Source organism: Rana temporaria, chromosome 4, assembly GCF_905171775.1.
Source record: "Rana temporaria chromosome 4, aRanTem1.1, whole genome shotgun sequence".
Taxonomy (NCBI): Eukaryota; Metazoa; Chordata; class Amphibia; order Anura; family Ranidae; genus Rana; species Rana temporaria.
In genome coordinates, this window is record NC_053492.1 from 342,062,055 (window position 1) to 342,089,050 (window position 26,996).

General features: G+C 48.3%; 1 protein-coding gene across 2 annotated transcripts in view; it reads left to right on the plus strand.

The window, feature by feature from the left end:
• Nucleotides 1-26,996, plus strand: part of LOC120937509 (interferon-induced, double-stranded RNA-activated protein kinase-like) — a 349,209-nt gene that overhangs the window by 282,974 nt on the left and 39,239 nt on the right. For both annotated transcript variants that reach the window (XM_040350786.1, XM_040350787.1), the window contains exon 21: nucleotides 4,717-4,909. In XM_040350786.1, coding sequence (XP_040206720.1) covers nucleotides 4,717-4,909 — 193 coding nt within the window. The remainder of the gene's footprint in view (nucleotides 1-4,716; nucleotides 4,910-26,996) is intronic.

Consider the following 26,996-nt stretch of genomic DNA (forward strand, 5'->3'; position numbering starts at 1 on the left):
TCAGTGCTGGGAGAGGGTTAGTGGACTAGCCAACCATCTACCCCAAATTTTGTGGAAGGTTTTGTTCCATTTCCGGAGTTCAAAAGTAAGTTTATACAGTGGGATAGCGTCATTAATAAGTTTTAACCAGAGGGATTTCAGAGAGGTCTGTGTGCCCTTCCAGGACAGTAAAATAGCTTTTTTAACATAGAAGAAGAGTATACGGAGCAGTCTCTTGGCATGTGATGATAGGTGTAATTCGCCAGAAATGCCTAATAGGCAGTTCTTGGGGTGGATTATGTTTGCGAGGCCTAGCGCCAATGAGATGAAAGCACCCACTCCTTCCCAGAAGTCCTGGACTACCGGGCATGTCCAGAACCAGTGTAAGAAATCGGCCTCCCGGCCACAGCCGCGGAAACAGGCAGCCGAGGGCAGGAGACCCATCCTGTGTAACCTAGATGGAAAATTTTTACCTGTATGATGCGGTCCCGGGAAGCAATAACAGAGGTTTTATACGTATCACTAAATTCTGACCAGTCCTCGTCTACCAGGGAGATGTCCAGAGAGGTCCATTTTACCTGAGCTTTGTGAAACCTGGGGTTAAAGTCAGTCATTAGGGCTGCATAATAGGTGGAGACAAGTTTAGTGGGATCTGAATATATGGTACTACAGCGCTACTAATACTAATTAATCAAGGAAAAAGTATAGAAATAAAAAACTAAATAATACCGCTGCAGACACAAAAAGAGTGTACAAAACCAATAATAGTGATAAATTAGGTGTGTTGCGCTGATAATAACTTATTTCTACGTACAAAATTACATAAGAAGAGAGACCCCCTTGTAAAACTTAATACAAAAGGGATCACAAGTGCAAAAAATAGACAATATAATAAATCATCCAGTGAAGTGCCAGTGAAGTGCTAGGAATAAATCCCTATTAAGACCAGCATGCAATCTTCATGGGCAACTGCAGCAAGTCAGTACAACCTCTGTCACATGGAAAAAATAGACACACCACAGTCCAATATTCATGGGATAGTTCCAAGTTTACAGACTTTACTCCTATGTAACTTTTCACTTCAGGACAGTGCCGCTCATGCAAAAAAAGAGAAAACACAGATATGGTGCAAATAACGTATGAATAAGGAAGAAAACCAATGCAATACAGCGATTGCACTCACGGAAGCCTCGATCACATTAGGCTCTGCTGTAAAGTAGTACGAACGCCGCTCAGTGCTTAGACGATCTCCTCAGGTGGATGGTCGCGTCACTCGGCTCCTCCCCCACGCGTATCGTCACTAGACACGCGACTTATTCATGGGTTGCCCATGAATAAGTCGCGTGTCTAGTGACGATACGCGTGGGGGAGGAGCCGAGTGACGCGACCATCCACCTGAGGAGATCGTCTAAGCACTGAGCGGCGTTCGTACTACTTTACAGCAGAGCCTAATGTGATCGAGGCTTCCGTGAGTGCAATCGCTGTATTGCATTGGTTTTCTTCCTTATTCATACGTTATTTGCACCATATCTGTGTTTTCTCTTTTTTTGCATGAGCGGCACTGTCCTGAAGTGAAAAGTTACATAGGAGTAAAGTCTGTAAACTTGGAACTATCCCATGAATATTGGACTGTGGTGTGTCTATTTTTTCCATGTGACAGAGGTTGTACTGACTTGCTGCAGTTGCCCATGAAGATTGCATGCTGGTCTTAATAGGGATTTATTCCTAGCACTTCACTGGCACTTCACTGGATGATTTATTATATTGTCTATTTTTTGCACTTGTGATCCCTTTTGTATTAAGTTTTACAAGGGGGTCTCTCTTCTTATGTAATTTTGTACGTAGAAATAAGTTATTATCAGCGCAACACACCTAATTTATCACTTTTAGTGGGATCTGGCTGTCTGAGCAGTTTTTCCAATGGGGGCAGGTCAGTGGGATCATCCAGGGAGCCAAACTGGGCACGGATAGCGTGCCTGAGCTGGTAGTAATAAAATAGGTACGATCTTGGTAAATCGAAATCTAAACGTAGCTGAGAAAAAGATTTAAAGCCCTGAGCATTGTACAGGTGGCATAAATATTTAACCCCCTTGGAGTACCAGCGATTGTGATCAGGAAGGGAGTATAGTTCCTGCAGATTGGGGTTAAACCACAGGGAGTTGTTGGGAGATTTCAGCCAGGTGTGCCTGGATACTTTTGTGACAATATAACGAAAAGAGGAAAGGGAAGTGGCAAGTAGGGAGGTTTCGGGGCGATCGGAACTTTCCTGATGACGCAAATCTGCGAAACGCGTAGAAGCTAGGTGGACAGCGCAAGAGGGAGTGCATTCTGACCTGAGGGACCACAAGTGTAGCAGGAGTCAGGTACGCACCCGAACGACAAGCTGGTCTAAAGACTGATACTGCCAAAGACACCAGGTGCTGGTCTTAAAGCACCTCTCTTGTGAGTAGTTTGATTTTATATTTTTTAAATAAACAAAACCTTTTATATGTACTACACCATGATGAGCCCCTTGGTTTTTTGAGGCATTGAGGAACACCTTGTGAGGACATACCCATCGATCATAACGGAATAAGTTTTTTGGCCTATTACCAGCTGGGGTCTGGTGAGTTTGGATTTCAGCAGGTGGTGGTGGTAGCACTCATTTCTGTTGGGTGGAAGAAATAGCAGCACCCTGTATGCATGAGACATAGCACCAGGATTTATCACCATATTACTTCCTGTTTGGACTCTAACTGTGAAGTTGTATTCACCCACGCCATTTGTGATGTGTCACAATATGAATGCACATGAACTTTGACACATATTTTTTGCACATGTGTTATGATTTTGCACTTTATATCTATATATATTTATCTATTTATTCACATATCTATCTATATTTATAATTATATCCATATTTATATTTGTTTGCAGGCAAAATAGTTGCTTATAGCGTTGCGTACAATGTACATGCTCTAGAGAGCTGGATATTGATTTTTTATTCACATCTTTTGGTATTATCACTTATTTACTCATTTATTTATTTATCTATTATACGTTTGAATGCACAGTAGAGGTACACAGCATTACGCAAGTGTACATGTTCACGAGAGCTGGTTATTGTTATTTATTTATATATTTATTTATCAAGTTATCCATAGTGATCTATCACGTACATAACTGTACTTGAGTCAGCACTATATTATCACATAGGAATGTTTTATTTTTGATTTGAGTCTAAGGGGTTAATTATTAGGTTAACTATTATGGCCCAGATTCACAAAGGAGTTACGACGGCGTATCTCCAGATACGCCGTCGTTACTCTGAGTGTGAGGCGTCGCATCTCTGTGCCTGATTCATAGAATCAGATACGCCTCACTGTTGCCTAGATACGAGCGGCATAAGTCTCCTACGTTGTTGTATCTTGGGGTGCATATTTACGCTGGCCCCTAGGGGCGCTTCCATAGATTTACACATAGAATATGCAAATGAGCTAGATACGCCGATTCAGAAACGTATGTGCGCCCGGCACATTGATTTACGTCATTTACATAAGGCTTTTTTCTGCGTAAAGTTACCCCTGCTATATGAGGCGTAGCCAATGTTAAGTATGGACGTCTGGACAGCGTAGAATTTTGCGTTGTTTGCGTAAGTCGTACGCGAATAGGGCTGTGCGTAAGTTATGTTCACGTCTAAAGCATTGACTATTTGCGGCGTAATTTGGAGCATGCGCACTGGGATACTTTCACGGACGGCGCATGCGCCGTTCGTTAGGAGCGTCAATTATGTGGGGTCACGAGTCATTAGCATACAACACGCCCCCTACCAGCCTACTTTGAATTACGCGTGCTTACACCGGCCCATTTACGCTACGCCACTGTAACTTAGGACGCAAGTGCTTTGTGAATACTGCACTTGCCTCTCTAAGTTGCGGCGGCGTAGCGTAAATAAGATACGCTACGCCCGCACAAAGTTACGCCACCCTATGTGAATCTGGGCCTGTCTTTATACCCTGTAAACAGTCATTTCAGCAAAACATTTTTTTTTCCTTTAATGACCCTTTAACTGAAGGCCTTTACCAGAAAGGGGGATGTAAACCAGCTAGGACTGCCCATAGGCGTAGCCAAATCTTTGTTCTGCCTAGTATCCTACTCCTATAGGGGGCGATATTAACATATGGTTCTGAATATGGAGCACTGTGTCTGTCAATGAACTCAAAGAAATGGATTTTACGGTAAATACAAAAATCCTATTTTTCCAAGCCTATAGACTTTACCTTACACATTAGTCGTGGAAACTGTGTCAAATGCTTTTGCGAAATCCAAGTTTATACAAATTTGTGAAGACAGATTAAGCAGTTTAAATTTTGTCCGGTTTAACAGGAACCGGCCCAGATTCAAACCAAGTATGGGCAGGCTGGATGTACCCAAATTGATCGATCGACAACCAGCCTGTTGGATTTTACATGCAAATATTGCTAGCAGCTGTTATATCCACTAACAATAATCACTGTGTTCTCCCTGTTGGGACAGCTTTCCCTGCCCCTCTGCCGGAAGAACACAATGGCTCCATAGGAGGGATTCCCCTGTCAACACTGTCCGTGATTGCAGGAAAGAAAATCGCTCTGTCTATGGCCAGCCTTAGAGGTGCTATAAAGAAGAAATTAAACAGCAGCTACACAAACATATGAGATATGCAAATGTATATATATTTTTACAAGTCGGATTATTAACGCTTTTTCTCTTGTTTTTCAGTGACTTGAAACAAGCTGAACTGTATCTTTTTATTCAAATGGAATTATGTGTAAAAGGATCCTTAAAACAATGGATTAAGGAGAGAAACTCTAAAAAAACTGTTGACAAGAGTCGTAGCCTGCAGTTTTTTAAGCAGATAATTGAAGCCATAAAATATATTCATTCACAAAAGCTTATTCACAGAGACCTTAAAGTGAGTATGTTGCCAGAATTATCAGTGTCTGTTTTCTGGTTTAAGCATAATAATGTGTATTTGGTGGTCTGCGACTAGGGCTTGGCCATACAAGGTGTGAATTTCTTTCCTGCAACCATGAGTTGGGGGAACGCAGGCGGGGGACAGTGATTATTGCTAGCGGCTATAGAAGCTGCTAGCGATAATTGAAAAAGAATCTCGCAGGCTGGTTGTATCCAAATTGATCGATTAATCAACTTGGTACATTCAGCCTGCCCATACATGGTTCGTATCTCGGCCGATTCCTGCTGAACTGGCCAAGATTCGAACTGTGTATAGCCAGCCTTACTCAAAATAGAAATGATCAGAGGACAGTGGTATAGCTGCAGCCTGGACATGGCACTGATGACCAGATTGTTTATATAACACTGACCATTGTATAGAGTAATGTAAAGTCTGATAATTGGACGGTAAAGGGGTCAAGGTAAAGCACATGTTCTCTATCACTTGCAACCGTGTTCATGCATATTCTCAGCAAGTTGTGTGCTCACCCAGGCAGACTGTGATCCACAATACAGTCAGTCTTCTAGGGTGTAATCAGGCTTTTCGGTATAAGCTATGATTGCTCTTTTACAGTTCATCTAACATTTCTACTATGTTTTCCCCTCTGCCTTAATTTATTTTGGTGTTTCCTGGGCCTTGCAGCACTTCAGCTGTGCTGTCAGCCTTCATTCCATAATACCCTGCATTGTATGTATGTGTGTGTCAGCATTATGCTTCAGGCTTCCTATCCACTGGCGGGGTTGTGGCATAGCACATCCAAACATAAGTGGGTTACAGAGAGCATTCTGATTGGTTAAATTGTCATTAAACCCAGATTTTGACCTCTCATTACATGTTATATAATAGAGTGTGCATACTCAAAGCCACTAAAGCATTAACTGTTTAAAGTGAAATATACCTGGTTGATATTGCCTTTAGTTGTCCCTTCCTCTTCTCTGTGTCTCCACTGCAGCCAGAGATTGCGTAGACAAGATGGTGTCCCATAGTGAGCAGTGCTATATTTCAGTTATTTTCTAAGCTCTTCATTTCCTCCTTTTTCTTGTCTACAAAGCTCATGTGACGCATGTGACTATAGAGTCACACATGTGGGAATATACACTGTGGTAAATTACACTCTTCTCCCTCCCTCCCTCCTCCTCCATGTCCTCCTATTGCTAAACACTATGGGGTGGGATATAGTCTGCTGTTTAACTTCAGTAAGAAACGCACAAAAAAGCTTATTTTTAATAAAAATCTGTATTAAATTCACTGCATACAGAGGTTTTTTTTTTATCAGTTTCAGCTGCTTTGCTGTTAATTGAAATTAACAACAGGTGCACTAGGTGGGCAACAATGAGACGACCTCCAAAACAGGAATGTTTTTTCAGGTGGAGGTCATCTTTTCTGATTGTTTTTCACTAGTTTTGCATTTGGCTAGGGTCAGTTTCACTACTGGTAGCACATGGCAATACTTTGACCCTATTAAGGTTGCACAGGCAGTCCAACTCCTCCAGGATGGCACATCAATACGTTTCATTGCCAGAAGGTTTTCCGTGTCTCCCGGCACAGTCTCAAGAGCATGGAGGAGATTTCAGGAGAAAGGCAGTTACTCTAGGAGAGCTGGACCGAGCTGTAGAAGGTCCTTAGTCCATCAGCAGGACCAGTATCTGCTCCTTTGTGCAAGGAGGAACAGGATGAGCACTGCCAGAGCCCTACAAAATGACCTCCAGCAGGCCACTGGTGTTAATGTCTCTGACCAAACAATCAGAAACAGACTTCATGGGGGTGCCCTGAGGGCTCGACATCCTCTAGTGTGCTCTGTGCTCACTGCCGGACACTGTGGAGCACCATTGGCATTTTCCATTGAACACCAGAATTGGCAGGTCCGCCACTGGTGCCCTATGCTTTTCACAGATGAGAGCAGGTTCACCCTAAACATATGTGACAGACGTGAAAGGGTCTGGAGAAGCCGCAGAGAACTTTATGCTGCCTGTAACATCGTTCAGCATGACCGCTTTGGTGGTGGGTCCGTAATTGTCTGGGGAGGCATATCCATGGAGGGATGCATAGACATCTACAGGCTACACAATGGCACCCTGACTGCCATTAGGTATCAGTAAGAAAGACTTAGGCCCATTGTCAGACCCTACGCTGGTGCAGTGGGTCCTGGGTTCCTCCTGGTGCATGACAATGCCCGGTCTCATGTGGCGAGAGCATACAGCCAGTTGCTGGAGGATGAAGAAATTGATACCATTGAATGGCCCCCACGCTCACCTGACCTAAATCCAAAAGAACACCTCTGGGACATTGTTTTGGTCCATCCGGTGCTGCCAGGTTGCACCTCAGTCTGTTCAGGAGCTCAGTGATGCTCTGGTCCAAATCTGGGAGGAAATACACCAGGACACCATCCGTCGTCTCATTAGGAGCATGCCCTGATGTTGTCAGGCATGCATACAAGCACTTGGGGGCCATACAAACTACTGAGGACAATTTTGAGTTGTTGCAATGAAATTTCAGCAAAATGGACTAGCTTGCTGCATAATGTTTTCACTTAGATTTTTGGGGTGTCTTTGAATTCAGCCCTCTGTAGGTGGATAATTTTCATTTCCATCAGATGATGTGCCATCCTTTCATTCCTAACACATTACCCAGTCCATATCAGTATAGATATCCAGCATGAGATTTTTGCCCATTGAGATCTGATGTGTTTTCAAAGTGTTCTTTTAATTTTTTTGAGCAGTGTATATCAAATGTAATTGCTAATACCAGTAATGTAAAAAAAGAGCATTGGATGCAGATGCCCAAACCAAATTAAAGCTAGTGTCAGTCATCTTTGACTCTGTCTACACTCTACACCATGTTAATGCAAAAAAAAATGCACATTTGATGGTTAATGAAGATCTATAGGGAGATGTAAAACAGTCTTTCTTTATCGTACACCATGGGACACAGAGTTTTAGATCATTACATAATGGGTTATATGGTCACCAGAGGTGATTGAACACTGGCACAACCAATCAGACAGTTCCCCTCCATATAACCCCTCCCATCAGGGAAGTACCTTAGTTTTTTCGCCAGTGTCTAAGGTGTTGGACGCGAGGAAAGATGTGCTGAAGAAAGCTCTGCCTAATAAGCCCAATTATGGGTAGAGAGCTACACTGTGGGTCCATCCAAGACGCTTAATTTTATTACGCCAAAACTGGATGGTATCCGGACCTCGTGGACGAGGTGTCGCCTGTAATGTCTCTCTTCGGAAGACTGGGCTCTGGGGACCAGCACTTTCGCTCTATACGCTAAAAGTCCTGGAAGAGTCTTTTACAAGGCCCAGGGAAGAGGTCTCCTTTAACCACTTCCATACCGGGCTGTTATACACACATCCATACCAGGCCTATTCTGGCACTTCTCTCCTACATGTACAAATCATAATTTTTTTGCTAGAAAATTACGCAGAACCCCCAAACATTATATATGTTTTTTTAGCAGACACCCTAGGGAATAAAACGACGGTCATTGAAACATTTTATCTTGCACGGTATTTGCGCAATAATTTTTCAAACGCCTTTTTTTTGGAAAAAAATTGTTTCATGAATTAAAAAAATAACAAAACAGTAAAGTTAGTCCAATTTTGTTGTAAAATATGAAAGATGATGTTACACCGAGTAAATAGATACCTAACATGTCACGCTTTAAAATTGCGCACACTCATGGAATGGCGCCAAACTTCGGTACTTAAAAATCTCCATAGGCAACGCTTTGAAATTTTTTACAGGTTACCAGTTTAGATTTACAGAGGAGATCTAGTGCTAGAATTGTTGCTGGCACTCTAACGCACGCGGCGATACCTCACATATGTGGTTTAAATGGCGTTTACATATGTCGGCGGGACTTGCGTGTGCGTTCGCTTCTGCGCGAGAGCTACCGGGAACAGGGGCGTTAAAAAAAATATTTTTTATTTCTTTTTTTTTTTTTACATATTTATTTATTTTTTTACACTTTTTTTTTATTTTTATTTTTTTATTATCACTTTTATTCCTATTACAAGGAATGTAAACATCCCTTGTAATAGGAATGTGTGTGACAGGTACTCTTTATGGAGAGATGCCGGGTCAATAAGACCCCACATCTCTCCTCCAGGCTGGAAAGCATGAAATCGGTGAAAAAAATTCACCAATCTCATGCTTACTGTTGCTTAGCAGCCGCAATTGCGGCTTTGTTTACTTACGGGGACCCGGGCGTGACGTCATCACATCGCGCCTGGGTCCTCCGACGGTCATAGAGATGACTGGTGACCATCTGGTCACCAGTCATCTCTATGCTTCCTGCCAGCGCCGGACGATTCGTTGTCCGGGCCACCCGATGGCACGGGAGAGCCCGGAGAAGCACCGGATGGCGGCAGGAGGGGGGGGTGTCCCCTTCTGCCGCTTGTAAGAACGATCTAGCGGCGGAGTCGCCGCTATGATCGTTCTTACGTTGTGCAGAATCGCCGGCAGAAGAGAAGGATATCTGAATGATGCCTCTAGCTGCAGGCATCATTCAGATATCCCCCCACAAAACCCAGGACGTCACATGACGTCCACCTGGATCGAGGAGGGGTTCCTGCCGCCGTCATTTCACAATGACGCGGTAGGGAAGTGGTTAAAGGAGTTGTAAAGGAAAAAAAATTTTTTGCTGAAATTACTGTTTACAGGGTATAGAGACGGATTCCTTTTAAAAATGATTAAAAACAGATAAAAATCAATCATATAATGTACCTACAGTTTCAGTTTCGTTTTTGCATGTTTCCTGCTTCTCTGCTGCACAGAGCCAATACAGGGCAGTGATGGTTTGGAAAACTAAACTGATTGGTGTTGAGGGGTTTTAGACACACAGTAATCACACCTCCTTGATTAGTGACCACAGAGCGAAATCTCCCATGACTTTTTTCATCAGGAAACAGACAACCAGGAAGTGTTCAGAACAGAGAAGGATTAGAGCAAAAACGAACAATGAGGATATGAAACCAGGACTGCAGTAAGGTAAAGGAAGCTATTTAGCTAAAAAAAATCCTTTAGTGACCCTTTAAGTAGGAACCCATACCCCTGAAGGTTGGTACGCAGACCCCGCCGTGATGGGGGAAGATTGGTATCTGCCTGGCAAAAAACCTGCGGCGGGGACAAGGTGAGTTTAGGAAAAAGTCCTATGTTTTTTAAACTTAGGGACTTTTCCTATTTAGAGTGGGTATAATTTTTTAAGCCGCCACTGAGGGGATGCGCTTTATGATGATCTCAGTAGGAGGGAGGGGCCTGGATAGGCACGGGCGCAGGCATGCTTTTAATGGCAGACAGGAAGGAACAAACCTCACATGTCTGGAGCTCCCCTGCAAGGGACACAGCAGCTTTAAGGGCACATAAGATCTCCATGTGGTTGGCTGAGGACTCCCCAAGGATAATACACCCACTCTGGAATGAAACTGTTAGCTGGATTCAGGTAGGGCGGCTCACTTTTGAGGCGGCGTAGCGTATCGCATATACGCTACGCCGCCATAAGTAAGAGAGGCAAGTGCTGTATTCACAAAGCACTTGCCTCCTAAGTTACGGCAGCGTAGCGTGAATGGGCTGGCGTAAGCGCGCCTAATTCAAATGAGGATGAGGGGGGCGTGTTTTATGTAAATGACTCGTGACCCGACGTGATTGACGTTTTTTACGAACGGCGCATCCCAGTGTGCATTGCTCCAAAGTACACCGCAAGGACGTATTGGTTTTGACGTGAACGTAAATTACGTCCAGCCCCATTCACGGATGAATTTGCGCAAACGACGTAACATTTTCAAATTTCGACGCGGGAACGACGGCCATACTTAACATTGACTAGGCCAGCTATTTGTTCGACTAACTTTACGCCTGAAAACGCCTTACGTAAACGGCGTATCTTTACTGCGACGGGCAAGCGTACGTTCGTGAATCGGCGTATCTCGCTGATTTACGCATTCTAGGCGTAAATCAGCGTTCACGCCCCTAGCCGGCGGAACTAGACAGCTAAGATACGATGGCGCAGGCCGGCGTATCTTAGCTAGGTTTATGTGTATCTTAGTTTGAGAATACACTTAAACATACGACGGCTTAGATTCCGAGTTACGACGGCGTATCTCTTTGTGAATCCAGCTATGTGTTATTAGTTGCATACTTATGTGTAGATTGCTAAACTAGCACAGTAGTATATGCATTTATTGGTACCTTGGCTTTGCTTAGCATTATGTCTTCCCAAAGAAGAGGCTCTGGGAAAAGCAGAAAAGCATTGACACCAAAGACAGGAAGCTCTAACCTCATCTTCTGTAATACCTGAAGTATTTATACAGGATGAACCATTACCTCTATCAGGAGTTGCGGCCGCTCCTGTGGTGCCGGTGCCTGCATATGTCACTGAAGACACTTTAGCAACAGCCCTAAACAATTTAGAAGGGAGAATCACTGCGTTAATCCAAAAGTCCTCAGAAAAGGACAAAAAGTGAAGCAGATCTCCTCCTGTTGTATTAGATTTCCTTGCAGAAAGATCTGAGGAGGATGATGTCCCATCAGGGGATGAGGACTCGGAGGGATCTGAGCTATCAGAGGAACCCTTTTCTGCATCGCAGGTGCTAAAATTACAGGTGCAATATTACACTGAAGCAGTGCGCTCCACATTCAGAATACCCTCTAAAGCAGGCATGTCCAAAGTCCCGCCCGCGGGCCAATCGCGGCCCACAGCTGGTTTTGAACGGCCCGCCGGACTGGTTATCTAAACCAGCTATTCTCTACCAGTGTGCCGCGGGATCAGGGGAGAAAAGGACTGTGAGATGAGCCCATCCCCCTGCCGAACTGTACATTGCACTGTGAGAACAGTCAGCCTCAAAAGTGAAAGTAAACAGTGCAGTGAAATGTGATGTGCTCTCTGCTTCCCCCTACAGTGCAGTACCCGGCTGATCGAGGAAACAAGGTACTGTGCTCATTTTTAAGTCTGTGAAACCTGATGTATGGGGGGGGGGGGCTCTCTGTGCACCCTGATGTATGGGGGGGGGGCTCTCGGCGCACCCTGATGTATGGGGACTCTCTCTGTGCACCCTGATGTATGGGGGGCTCTCTCTGTGCACCCTGATATATGGGGGCTCTCTCTGTGCACCCTGATGTATGTAGGGACGCTCTGTGCACCCTGATGTATGGGGGGCTCTCTGTGCACCCTGATATATGGGGGGGCTCTCTGTGCACCCTGATGTATGGGGGGGCTCTCTCTGTGCACCCTGAGTGAGTGAGTGAAAAACGTATATAGCGCAACACATGCGAACTGAATCGCCTCTGGGCGCTGTATCCATTCCCTGGGTGAAACCCTTTTGCCCTCAGAAGAGATGGGTTTTAATCATTCTCCTGAAGGCCAAGTGGTCCAACTCCAATTGGATGGTGGTTGGTAGCGCGTTCCACAACCGAGGTCCCTGGACTGAAAATCTATGCACCCTGATGTATGGGGGGCTCTCTCTGTGCACCCTGATGTATGGGGGGGCTCTCTGTGCACCCTGATGTATGGAGGGGCTCTCTGTGCACCCTGATGTATGGGGGGCTCTCTCTGTGCACCCTGATGTATGGGGGGCTCTCTGTGCACCCTGATGTATGGGGGGGCTCTCTGTGCACCCTGATGTATGGGGGGCTCTCTGTGCACCCTGATGTATGGGGGGCTCTCTGTGCACCCTGATGTATGGGGGTCTCTCTCTGTGCACCCTGATGTATGGGAGGCTCTCTGTGCACCCTGATGTATGGGGGGGCTCTCTGTGCACCCTGATGTATGGGGGGGCTCTCTGTGCACCCTGATGTATGGGGGGGCTCTCTGTGCACCCTGATGTATGGGGGGCTCTCTGTGCACCCTGATGTATGGGTGGCTCTCTCTGTGCACCCTGATGTATGGGGGGGCTCTCTGTGCACCCTGATGTATGGGGGGCTCTCTGTGCACCCTGATGTATGTGTGGCTCTCTCTGTGCACCCTGATGTATGGGGGGGCTCTCTGTGCACCCTGATGTATGGGGGGCCTCTCTGTGCACCCTGATGTATGGGGGGCCTCTCTGTGCACCCTGATGTATGGGGGGCCTCTCTGTGCCCCCTGATGTATGGGGGGCCTCTCTGTGCACCCTGATGTATGGGGGGCTTCTCTGTGCACCCTGATGTATGGGGGGCTCTCTGGGGACCCTGATGTATGGGAGGAGGCTCTCTGGGGACCCTGATGTATGGGAGGAGGCTCTCTGGGGACCCTGATGTAAGGGAGAGCTCTCTGGGAGCAGTCGTCTGTGTGTCGGGAACGAGTGCGACAAAGGCAAGAGAATTCTTGTTGGGCGGTGTATTAGTGCTCGAACAAACACACTTAGACCAAATTTTAATGGTTCAAAGACTGTCAGAAAATGTTCGGCCCTCACCCATGTTCACTTCATCAAATCTGGCCCCCTTTAAAAAAAAAGTTTGGACACTCCTGCTCTAAGGAGTTAACTGAATCACCTGTCTCCTCTTTAGGCTTGTTAAAATCCCCACAGGTTGCCTGTGCTTTTCCGATTCATCCTTTATTGGAGAATCTGATTTACGCAGACTGGAAAAACCCAGATAAGCGTTTTGCTCCTCCTAGGAAGTTTGAAGTGCTTTTTCCTATGGAGGTGAAGTTTACCAAGAAGTGGAGTCTGCCTTCTGTTGGATGCAGCTGTTTATTTGGTAAACAAAAACCTAACTTGTCTGGATCTACCCATGCGCCTGTCTCCACAAGTGCGCCAAAGCTTCAGTTGGTGGTTAAAAACCAAAGGGAAAATCCTTTCTTCCAGTCACCTGGAAGGTGGTGTCTACGGATGCCAGCCTAAGGGGCCGGGGAGCAGTGTTATAAGAAGCTTTAGCCCAGGGAACCTGGGCCAAGACCGAAAGGAACCTGCCCATCAATATACTAGAGATGCGGGCAGTATACTTAGCCATCAGAACCTGGACACATAGGTTACAGGGCCACCCGGTATGGATTCAATCCGACAATGCTACTGCAGTAGCTTACATCAATCACCAAGGAGGCACCCGCAGGGGCGCCCAGAAAGAGGTGAATCGGATTTTGCCATGGGCAGAAGAACAGGTTCCTTGCCTCTCTGCAATCCTCATTCCAGGGGTAGAAAACTGGCAGCAACTACTACCAGGATAGTGGTCTCTCCACCCCAATATCTTTCAGGCCATATGCCAGGGATGGGGGACCCCGGATGTAGACCTGCTAGCTTTCAGGTTCAATGAGAAGTTTGGAAAACTTTGTGTCCAGGATGAGAGATCCTCTGGCCTACGGGTCGGATGCTCTAATAATTCCGTGGAAGGGGGCGTGTCCGGATGGCAGAGGGCACAGACCTGTGAGACTTCAGCTCTGTCTTCCGAGTGGCATCCTACAGGCATCCTATATCCGATTTGCACCAGACTAACCTCTAAATACTCCCCATGGTAGTGGGAACATTCCAGGCTGGCATCCATGGTGAAATACGGGCCACCCGCACCAGCATCTGCGGCGGAACAGCAGGCCCGATTCAGATGGCAAGATGGCTCCAGGATACATGCAGAGCAGCATGGTGTGAGGCTGCAGCCACCCATCTCCACTCCTCACAAGAAATCACAGGCTCTGGTAAATGAATCTGCCCCTGCTCCCCACTGTGCACAGCCAGACCCCCTGCAGTCTCAGGACTCCCCCAAAGACAGTGAGGATGGCTCAGGCCTCCTGCTGAGCCCACCTTGGCCTCCATCCTGCTTGCTATACAGGACTGCAAGGCCTCTCTCACTGCACAGATTGCATCAGTCCGCATGGACTTTTCTCTCCTGAAGCAAGATGTGCACAATTTAGGGGACAGAGCTGGGGAGGCTGAAGAATGTATCAGCTCCCTTAAGGATGTTGTCCACCCCTTAGCTGTTACAGTGAGGGACCATACAGGGGAAATGGCGGCCCTCCACGCCAAAATCGACAGTTTGGGAAATCGTTCAAGGAGGAACAACCTACGCTTCGTTGGTTTCCCTGAAAGGGCAGAGGGCTCCCACCCAGAAAAATTCTTATATAATTGGCTGAGGGACATTTTTGGGACTGACGCACCATCCTTTTTACATGTCATTGAGCGTGCCCACCGCACCCCTCCACATCCCCCACCTTCTGGAGCACTCCCACGATCCATTATAGCAAGGATCCTCAACTTCCAAGACAAAGTTGCTATTCTGCGCCTGGCCTGGGAGAAGGGTCCACTTAAATACAATGGCAACACCATCTCAGTGTACCCCGATTTTTCAGCAGATGTCCAGCTACAACGCACCTCCTTTGCGTCAGTGAAGGCCCGCCTGCGTATGGAGGGTCCTAGGCCCCTGCATTCTCCTCTATGCTTGCCTTGAACTGATTATGGATATGTCCATCCTTCCATTTTGGAGAACTCATTTGCCTTGACTGCACTGTCTGATCCGAATTTTCATGAAGGTATGGTACGCCTCCCTGCAATAGGCCTGAGAACTATTAGCCTGTCATCTTTAATCCCAATAGACTGAACTTCCTCCTTATTAACAGGCCTATCCCCCTACAACTTCTGCCGGTTGTTTACTCTGCAATCTACTGCATCCGCTGTTGGACTGTGTTGCTTTTCACCCCTACAATGCTGCTCGGAAGTCACTCTGGACTCCACTACACCCCCCATACCAGTAAGTGGCGAGGCCACGGTACAGCTCTCCCTCAGTTTAAAGCGGGAGTTCACCCATTTATTAAATTTTTTTTTTCTCCCCTTAGATTCCTGCTCGTTCGGTCTAGGGGAATCGGCTATTTGTATTAAAATATGAGCAGTACTTACCCGTTTTCGAGATGCATCTTCTTCCGTCGCTTCCGGGTATGGGTCTTCGGGAGCGGGCGTTCCTTCTTGATTGACAGTCTTCCGAGAGGCTTCCGACGGTCGCATCCATCGCGTCACTCGTAGCCGAAAGAAGCCGAACGTCGGTGCGGCTCTATACTGCGCCTGCGCACCGACGTTCGGCTTCTTTAGGAAAATCGTGACACGATCGATGCGACCGTCGGAAGCCTCTCGGAAGACTGTCAATGAAGAAGGAATGCCCATTCCCGCAGCCCATACCCGGAAGCGACGGAGAGGATGCATCTCGTAAACGGGTAAGTACTGCACATATTTTAAAACAAATAGCCGATTCCCCTAGAGAAAACGAGCAGGAATCTAAGGGGAAAAAGTGCCCTCTAAGGGTGAACCCCCGCTTTAAGGAGGGGGGTTTTCGTTTTACAGTTCAGGGATCCAAGGCTTGCCATGTTGGGGTTGGCCGAGCGTGGAGGGGGGCAAGGGATTTTATCTAGACTTTCTGGGACTTTGTTGGTCTTTTTTTTGCTTTTTTTTCTCCGTTCCTTTTTGCACTTTTTGACTCCTATATTTTTTCTCAGTTTGCTGCCTATGGCAGACTTTTAATGTTTTTTATTATTTCATTGCTGGCTCATGATGTCCTGATGGCGGATCCACGCACTTTTTTTACTCATGTGCATGTATGTGCTTCAGGTGGCACGGCCTGTCTGGTCATTTATATTCTTGTATGCATGTTACTTTGTGCTTATTTACTACTGTATGTTTTACAATGGCAAAGCCCCTAAGGATAGTCTTCTGGAATACTAGAGGTCTGAATGCACCCCAGAAGAGATCCCTGGTCTTTTCAGTATTAAAAAAATGTCACCCTCACATCATCTGCCTCCAAGAGACTCACCTTACAGGCTCTAAAACAAGGGCCCTAAAACGCCCGTGGTTGTCTAACTCCTATCATGCCACTCATACTAATTACTCCAGGGGGGTTTCCATCCTTCTAGCCAAATCTCTCCCGGCTGAGACGGTACAAGTTAAAACGACCCAGACGGGCGGTTTATTGTTCTTACTTTGCAAATTTCTACTGCGACCTTTACCCTGGTGAACATTTATGTGCCCCCCCCCCCCCCGTTTTCGGTGGAGGTACTCTCTAGACTGTCACTTCAGCTGCTGACTAGACCCCCTGGCCCCTTACTTTATGTGGGGGACTTTAATGCTATATTAGATCCAACTATGGACCTCCTGGGTGGTTGAGGTAGACCCTTTCCCTCTTTTCTAGACTGGGCACAGGTTCATGGCCTTACAGAGGTGTGGCGATAGAAAAATCCGGATGTACGCCACTTTTCCTGCCACTCGGATTCTTTCCACACCATGTGCAGACTAGATATGGCGTTTGGTCCGGCTGAGACCCTCCCTGTTGTGTCTGCCGTTTCATATCTGCCTAGAGGGGTTTCCGATCATGCCCCTCTCTCAGTGGACCTCCTCCTCCCAGGTTCGGGGCCTGCTATTTGACGCCTGAACTCATACTGGTTGGAGGACGAGGTAGTGCAGGGAGAATGCAGGACAGGCATCACAAACTATTGGAGGGATAATCTGGGAAAAGTAGACCCCTCCACTGAATGTGACGCATTTAAGACAACTCTGAGGGGCACTTTCATGTCCATCACAGGGGTCTTGCGCAAAAATAACCGGATGCTTACAGAAGAACTTGAGACTGTTATGGTACGTGCTGAGTCTGCTTATGCCTCTAACCCTGCCTCTGACACGAGGGAGGCATGGTTACAGAGCCGTAGGGAGGTATGAACTCCATCTGTTAGATCTCTCGCAAAAACGCATGTTGCATGCCACACAAAAATCGTTTGAACATTGTAATAAAGCCAGACGTCTCTTGGCATATCTGACTAGACCTGACCACTCTCCCATTTCCATCCCATGTATCCTTACTGCTCAAGGCCCCATCAGTGACAACCCAGGGGATATCCTAGACTCCTTTTTATGCTTTTACAAAGACCTGTATACCTCTAGGGTTCACTACGATGACTCCCAATTGAATGACTACTTGGCTGACATATCTCTCCCCTCCTTGTCAACAGAGGGGCGTGAAGTGCTAGGTGCACCTATCTCGGTTGAGGAAATTGCTGCAGCCATTTCACAAATGCCTGCACATAAGACTCCGGGCTTAGACGGTTTCCCGACTGAATGGTACTCACAATTTAAAGACCTTTTGTGCCCCTTTCTTTTGTGAACCTATAACAAAGCTCTAGATGTCGGGATCCTCCGCCCAATGATGCGAGAGGCTTTGATTGTACTTCTATTAAAACCCCGTAAGGACCCAATTAAATGCGAATCTTACCGTCCAATTTCTCTTATTAATGTGGACGTTAAGATTCTGGCCAAAATATTGGCAAACCGTTTGAACACTGTAGTCACATCCTTGGTCAATAGTGACCAAGGGGGCTTTATCCCCGGCAGGTCCACCAGAATGAATATCCGCAAGCTGTTTCAAAACCTGCAATATCCACACGACTGTCCTCCCACTCGTGCTATTGTGTCTTTGGACACTTGCAAGGCATTCGACAGTGTGGAATGGCCATATCTGTTTCGGGTCTTACAGGGGTATGGCTTTGGTCCCCGTGCTGTAGCATGGATAAAACTCCTTTACACCTCCCCTGTAGCTCGGGTGCGGGTCAATTCCTCTACCACTGGCCCCTTTCCGATTACTAGGGGCACAAGACAGGGGTGCCCGTTGTCGCCCCTCTTGTTTGCCCTGGCCATGGAGCCACTTGCGGTTCGCATTCGCTCCTCCCCCTCGATTAAAGGACTCCCAATTGCTAATATAGAGGAGCGCATTTCACTTTATGCGGATGACACTTGGTGTATCTGGCTGATACTAATGAATCACTTCAGGCCCCGTTGGTGGAGATTAATACCTTTGGAGACTATTCTGGCTTCCGGGTGAATTGAGATAAGTCTAGTCTTTTCCTCCTAGATGTGGCTGAGCCTCCCTTGATTCACCCGGATTCCAAGCTTCAAGTGGTATCCTTCTTTAGGTACCTCGGGGTTCTGGTGCAGACCCCTTTATCTTTATATGTAGCCAATAACTTAGATCCTCTATTGGTCCACCTTCAGGAGCAGACCAAGCAGTGGATGGATCTGCCTCTGGATCTCATGGGGAGGGCCAATGTCCTCAAAATTATCTACCTACCAAGATTACTCTATATCCTTGCCAATTCCCCTTGCAAAATACCAAAATCTATTTTTAAACGTATAGATTCAATATGTATTACTTTCCTGGAAGGGTGGCTCCCCCAAGGTAGCACTTGAAACACTACGGTTGCCAGCGCACTTGGCAGGCCTGGCATTTCCCATCTTCTTTCTATATTATTTGGCATCCCAGTTGGTGCACATCCACGATTGGCTGTGCCCGGTTCCGGCCAATGCCTGTACCTCCAGGCAGGGAGCCATCGCATCTTCTCTGGAAACCCTACATAATATTATATACAGAGGCCGGGTCCCCGATCTCCCCATAACCTCCCTACTTGCCACTTCCCTTTCCTCTTTTCGTTATATTGTCACTAAAGTATCGAGGCACACCTGGCTGAAATCTCCCAACAACCCCCTGTGGTTTAACCCCAATGTGCAGGAACTATACTCCCTTCCTGATCCCAATCGCTGGTACTCCAAGGGGGTTAAATATTTATAATAGAAAAAAAAGCTGCGCAACTAATGTGAATACTAAAGTAGTGTTGCATGAACCTCAGAAAAGTGCATGGATAGACAGGACCCCTCCACCTCTCAATCACACTGTCCCTTACCAGAAGGGAAGATCCCAACTAGAGATCTTCTGACAGCAGACGGCTTACACCCCAGCCAGGGGGTTACGTGGCAGGATATCCAAGAGCAAAAAACTTCTCCCACAGTGGACCGATAACCAATGTTGATAGAAACCAATATGGAGAAGAAAAAGGCTTAAGCACAGAAGTAGCTTTTAGCAGCTCACTCCACCCCATGTGAGTAAATAGAGAGAGGTTGAATTTGCCACCTGTACAATGCTCAGGGCTTTAAATCTTTTTCTCAGCTACGTTTAGATTTCGATTTACCAAGATCGTACCTATTTTATTACTACCAGCTCAGGCACGCTATCCGTGCCCAGTTTGGCTCCCTGGATGATCCCACTGACCCCCATTGGAAAAACAGCTCAGACAGCCAGATCCCACTAAACTTGTCTCCACCTATTATGCAGCCCTAATGACTGACTTTAACCCCAGGTTTCACAAAGCTCAGGTAAAATGGACCTCTCTGGACATCTCCCTGGTAGACGAGGACTGGTCAGAATTTAGTGATACATATAAAACCTCTGTTATTGCTTCCCGGGACCGCATCATACAGGTCAAAATTTTCCATCAAACCCACCTCACTCCGGCTAGGTTACACAGGATGGGTCTCCTGCCCTCAGCTGCCTGTTACCGCGGGTGTGGCCGGAAGGCTGATTTCTTACACTGCTTATGAACATGCCCGGTAGTCCAGGACTTCTGGGAAGAAGTGGGTGCTTTCATCTCATCGGCGCTAGGCCTCCCAAACATAATCCACCCCAAGAACTGCCTATTAGGCATCTTTGGCGAATTACACCTATCATCACATGCCAAGAGACTGCTCCGTATACTCCTTCTATGTTAAAAAAGCTATTTTACTGTCCTGGAAGGGGACACAGACCTCTCTGAAATCCCTCTGGTTAAAACGTATTAATGACGCTATCCCACTGTATAAACTTACTTTTGGAACTCTGGAAACAAAACAAAACCTTCCACAAAATTTGGGGTAGATGGTTGGCTAGTCCGCTAACCCTCTCCCAGCACTGATTGTACTACTCTTGCTTGACCATTGATGGGCCGTGCCTCACGGATCTCGAATGTCTGAACCTCCGCTTTTGCTATATCCCGGTATTATACCTGAGCCTTTTACCACTGTGCCTACTTTATATTTTGCATTGATGTCAGTTTATTTTTCTATGTTTGAGTGTATTAATTTTTTTATTTATAACAGAGAGACCAGCTCGCGCGGGTCAAAACATTACAATCAATCACTTTGTGCAGTATTACAGATCATTTTACATGTAACAGCTCAACATAACAATGACATCATCGTGGTGTTGTAAAGTGCAGCTTATCACCCGTATCTCCCCTGATGTGATGTCTATATAAACCAGATGTGACCGCATGGGGGACTTCCCAGTATACTACACCTACGTATATATGTGATATTCCAACGCGTGGCCTATCAGGCCCTGACTCTTAGGCCCTGTGGACCCCCTAACCAGAGGCCCGCCCGGGTCGTCCAGCCCGCACGTGGCTAGCTCCCCTACCATTTTCTTCGAATATTAAAACAGCAGAGGTAGAGACAGAGCAGTCCCGGGATATCCGGGAGAGAAGAGAGGAAAAGGAGAGTAAGTGGGGAGAAGAAGAGGGGTGTGAAGAGGGGGGGATTCCTGAGGGAGCGGACAGGGACACAGGAATATGCCTTAAGCAGAGTCTCCCGTTTGCTCCTCCCTGAGACCCTGCCCCTCAGTGGAGTACTTGAACACATTCCACAATTGCCAGGTATTTTTGTACGTTTCTTGTCTATTCTGGCTAGTGAGGATAAGATCCTCCAGCCGGTTGACATTGTCAACTTTGTTGAGCCACATGGCCAGGGTGGGCGGGCTCTGGGACTTCCATGTAAGAGGAATGCAGGCCTTGGCCGCATCTAGTAGATGGCGTATCACTGATTTTTAGTACACCTTCAGTGGGATCTCTGTCGCATGCAGCAGGAAGAACGCTGGGTCGTCTGGAATCTCTCGGTCTGTAAATTTCTGGGTTACCCGACGCACCTCGCTCCAGAACCCCCTCAACCGGGTACAGGACCAAAATATGTGTAGGAGGGTACCTTTCTCCTCCTGACATCGCCAGCAAACGTCTGATGACTCCGGAAAGAGAGTGTGCAGCAGTGCCGGGGTCCTGTACCACCGAGTGAGAACCTTGTAGTTAGTTTCTTGGGTTCTGGAGCATATGGAGGATTTATGAGTGAGCTCCAGGATGTGTTGCCTCGTACTGGTGGAGAAGGTACGATTCAGGTCTCTTTCCCATTTAAGGAGGCAAGGAACTGGGTCGTCATTGGGCCGTGTGAGCAGTATGTCATATAGAAGTGACAAGACATGGGGGACTACGCCGGTCCCCACACAGAGCTCTTCCAAAGGCGTAAGAGTTTGTTGCGTGGCGTCGGGAGGTGTCATGCTACTCAGGAAGTGCCCTAGTTGGAGTGCCCTCATGTGGTCTAACTTGTATGGGCCCGCTGGGTCTGCCAGTTCCGTGGCGGTTTTCCATTTTCCCCCACTACTAAAATGTGAGACTTGGCTGAGTCCCGTAGTTCGAGAAATTTTTTGTCCAGCAAACCCGGTGTAAATCCCGGGTGGCCGATTACCGGCCTCAGCCGGGAGTTGTGCGTAGAGAGAGAGGGTTTTGTCCATAGTTGCGAACAGACTTTGGTCGAGGTCCCGATCAATGGGTGCCGTTTAAGTTCTAAAGGTAGCGCCGCAAAGCACCATGGGGCCCCGCGGAGAGGGATGGAGGTCTGACCCTGTTCTATCCGCGTCCATAACTTGGTATCGGTGTGTCAGCACCTATCCACGAGCCTACCAAGGTGGATCGCTTGGTAGTAAGTGCGGAGGTCCGGCATAGCCAGGCCTCATTGCCGTTTCGGGAGCGATAACATTTTCCTATTCAGGCGTGGGCTCTTCCCGGCCCAGAGGAATTTAGTGAAGGCGGCATGTGCCTGCTTAAAGAAATCTCCCGGTATCCACACCGGGAGAGCCTGCATGAGGTACAGGAATTTGGGTAGTATTGACATTTTAAGAATGTTACAGCGGCCCAGCCAAGAGTGTAGGCCGCTGTTCCATTGGTCTAGAAGTTTTTTCACCGTCCCCAGGAGTGGTGGGAAATTAAGTTGGAACAGGCGGGGGAGTGATGTCGGTATGTAAGTACCAAGGTACTTCAGGGCCTTGTCTGTCCATCTCAGGTCAAAGCCGTCCCGAAGCTCCCGGAGACGGTGTTGCGGAATCCCCACTCCCATAGCCTCCGATTTAGAGAAGTTGATCTTCAAGTTGGAGATCCGGCCGTAGATTTCGAATTCCTGCAGGAGGCATGACAGTGAGGTCGAGGGGTTCGTGAGCGTAAACATCAGGTCGTCTGCGTAAGCAGAGACTTTATGCTGTATTCCATCTACCGTCACCCCGTAAATGTCGGGGTTCTGTCTGACGTGGCAGAGGAAGGGTTCCAGGGTCAGAGCGAAGAGCAGGGGCGAGAGTGGGCAGCCCTGTCTTGTTCCATTTGATATCGGGAAAAGCTCTGACAGCACACCATTCGCTCTAACCCTGGCCGCTGGACCTGAGTACACGGCCTCCACCCATCGCATCATCCGGTTTCCCAAGCCCACGTGTTGTAATATTGCAAACATATAGCTCCAGTTCACACGGTCAAACGCCTTTTCGGCATCCGTCCCCACCAGGACGCATGGTGTCCCGCCGGCGACCGCTACGTGGAACAAGTTAAGGACCTTGGTGGTGTTGTCCCTGGCTTCTCTTGTCGGGATAAACCCCACCTGGTCTAAGTGTATCAAATGGGGGAGGTGTTGCTGCAACCTGGTGGCCAGAACCTTAGTAAATAGCTTAAGGTCTGCGTTGAGGAGAGATATGGGGCGGTAACTCCCACAAAGGGATGGATCTTTGCCCTCTTTCGGTATAACCGAAATCTGGGCTTGCAACGTGGTATTATGGAAGCGCTTTCCTGTACCAAGGTCATTAAATAGTTTTACCATTCGTTGGCCCAGGGATGGCAGCAGGGTCTTATAGTAGTGTGTGGTCATGCGGTCCGGGCCAGGGGCTTTGCCTACTTTGGTGTTGTTAAGGGCGATTTGCAGTTCCGACAGGGTGATGGGTTTTTCGAGGTTTTCCGAGTCTCGGTCGGCAAGGTGGTCATGTGGGATCTGTCAAGGTAGTCTGTTGCTAGGTCCGTCATGGAAGTTGGCGTGGGTAGGTTATACAAGGAGTCATAATATGCTCTAAATTCTTGTGTAATTTCGTGAGGCAGGGACACCTTTAGCCTGGCTGGGGAGAGCACTTGTGGGATATAGGATGCCTGGCGTTGCGTCTGCAGGGTCTGAGCTAAAAGTCTGCCACATTTATTGCCCGATTCGTACACCTTCCTCTGACACCTCTGCATTGCCGTTTTGGCTTTAAACTGTAGGACGTCGGTAATCTGCGCGCGAGTCACATCCAGTTCCACTCCCAGTTGTCTCGACGGTGTTGACTTATGCGCTGCTTCTAGTGTCTGCAGTTTGGCGAGGAGTGCATTTAATTGTGCCGTCCGGTTACGTTTTATTCTCGCGCCATGTTTTATAAGGACCCCCCTGATCACAGCCTTATGGGCTTCCCAGACCACCCCGGCATCGCTGTCTTCTGTGTCATTAGTGGCAAAATAACGGTCAACCTCCGCCAACACGTCCGCCAGAGTCTCCGGGTCCTGCAGGAGACTCTCATTCAGTCTCCACGTTGGGCTTTGTCCCGCACTGGTGTCAGCCAGCGCATACTTTATCCCTACTGGGGCATGGTCTGACCATGTGATCGAGCCTATCGAGGTGTCCTTAATCGCGTGTAGCTGGCAGTGGGGAACAAGGATATAGTCTATATGCGAGTATAGCTGATGTGGTTTGGAGTAAAAGGAATAGTCGCTCAATCCGGGATGGAAAAGTCGCCATGTGTCGATCAACTGTGCGGAGTGGAGTGTCGCACCCACTCGCTTGCGTACCTCGCGTGATGTGAAGGACATGCCGGTGGATGTATCCTCTGAGGGCGAGAGGGGTATGTTCAGGTCTCCTCCCAATATAAGCTGGCCCTCCGTGTACCGCCTGAGTTTGTCTATGTGTTTCTTAAGAAAGGTGTCCTGGTGGGCGTTGGGGGCATAGAGATTTGCCAGCGTCACTCTGCTGTCCCCAATAAGGCCTTTCAAGAACAGAAAACGGCCTTCCCTATCTGTCTGGGCGTCTACTAGTTTCCAGGGTACTTTTGCAGAGATAAGGATGGAGACCCCTCTGGATTTGGTCTCTGTGTACGCCGAGTGGTAAGCTAGTGGGTATTGCCTATTTTTGAGCAGTGGCAGGTTAGTGTCCCTAAAGTGTGTTTCTTGGATCATGACTATGTCCGCCTTCAGGCGGCGCATGTCATGGAGCAGTATTCTCCGTTTCTCAGGAGTGTTCAATCCTTTTGCGTTCAGGGATATTATATTGAGCGGGTCCATGTCCGCACCCGAGTCAGGTAGTAGAGGGGGGGGGGAATGGGGGTAGAGAGGCAGTGAAAGAGGAAAAAACAGAGAAAGTAAAGAGCTGTCACTATGTTGTGCAGCAATAGGAGAAATCTAATGTAGCCTTAGCGGCTGTGGCGTTCACCGGGGCTCCTGCGCAAAGGAGATCCCGGGGGAAGGAACGCCGGCCTATACGGGGTTGTGGGTGAGCAGAGCCAAGGTGGAAGCCACCCGGCCCTCCCTTCCCATCGTATAAAGATGTGGAATGTGACACAGCATATATCTGCAGTGCAAAAAAAAAAAAAAACAACGAACAGAAATGATACCAAAGATTAACGGTACAGTTCTAACGGAATACTTATCGTAACATGAATAGGCAACCAGACAGTCAAACCAGCAGATTAATGTTGCATAACCATACTTTAAAACAGTGCAATAGTAACAGCAGCCCGTGGGCAATTTCCCACCCCACTCCAGTCCCCACATATTCAGCCCCACCCATCTCCCCCGACCCAAATTGGGTGTCAGGCCCACCCTCGCCAGGATAGTCAAGAAGTGTTCGGGGGGGGGGGTTCACCCCCGCCCCTCAGGGAGAAGAAAGGCGGGGGTCAGCCAGTGTGGTTCCTCGGGACCGTCATGTAGTGTCTGGCTCAGCGACGTGCTTCACGGGGACAACGGGGGGCACAGCTAGAGAAGCGGTCAGCGGGAGGGGCGGGAGGGGGGTGCGGGGATGGAGTGCGACGGCCCAAGGCCTACTCACGTGGCTTCTCCTGCCATGGCGACAGATTCCTCCGTCGACCGCGCTGTTGACGGGGCGGCAAAGGGCCGCGTCTTGCTGCGGGGCCTGATCTTCCGGGCGGTCTCGGGAGAAGCGGAACAGCGCCGGGAGATCCACCGTAGTCTGCAGGTTGAAGGATCCGGACTCCCCTCGTGAAGGTCACCGCCAGTGGGTACCCCCACCTGTATGTAAGGCCCTTCTGTTTGGCCAGGTCCAGGAGGGGGCGCAGCATGGCTCTTCGGCGCAAAGTCGCCCTGGAGAGATCCGGGAGTATTCTCACCTGTGCGCCCGCCATGTCTACATCTCCGTGATCCCATGCCCGCCTGAGGATGACTTCCTTCTGTGCATAGCAGTGCAGCCTGCATATAACATCGCGTGGCCTATCTAGAGCGTTAGGCCCCGGGCCCGAGGTCCTGTGCGCTTGGTCCAAGATAATCGTTGCCTCCGGTTCCTCCAGGACGGTCCGAAAGAGCTCCACCACCACATCCCCGAGGCTCTCACCCTCTGCCCCTTCTGGAATGCCCCGCAGCCGCCGCAATAATCTTCCAGGTGGAGCTGCAGTTCTACGGCCGCATCGCGGTGTAGATCTCTGGAGTGTTCTAAGGCCGCAACTCTGGCTTCCAGGGATGTCACCGAAGCCTCCCCCGACGTCACTCTCTCCGCAAGTGTGGAGACCTCTCCCCGGACCTCCTGGATGTCTCGGTTGTGCGTCTCCTCCAGCCGGAGGATGAGAGACTCAATATCCGACCTGGTCGGGAGGGCCTCGAGGTCTGCACGTGTCGGGAGGGCCAGCAGCAGGGTTCTAATCTCCTGGTCCTGCATCATAGCGGTGGGTGCCTCCGGTGACTCGGCACGGGGGAAGACTCGATCGAGTTCAGGGGATTCGGTCAGTTGAACCGCACTCTCAGGTAAGACGGGGCTGTTAGCTGAGGCGATGTTCCTCTGTGGGGGTCCACGTGTCTGGTCCCGTGGAGCGGTCGCTCTAGCTCCGGGGGATTTGTCCTGTAAAGTCTGGAAATATTTGTGGATTCCGCTCGTTTTTGTTCCAGCTGGTGTCTGGCGAGTAGTGGCCCTTGTACCGTATCTTCTCACTGGTAGCATGCCGATATATCCCTGTGTTTTGCCAGTTTTTAGGGAGAT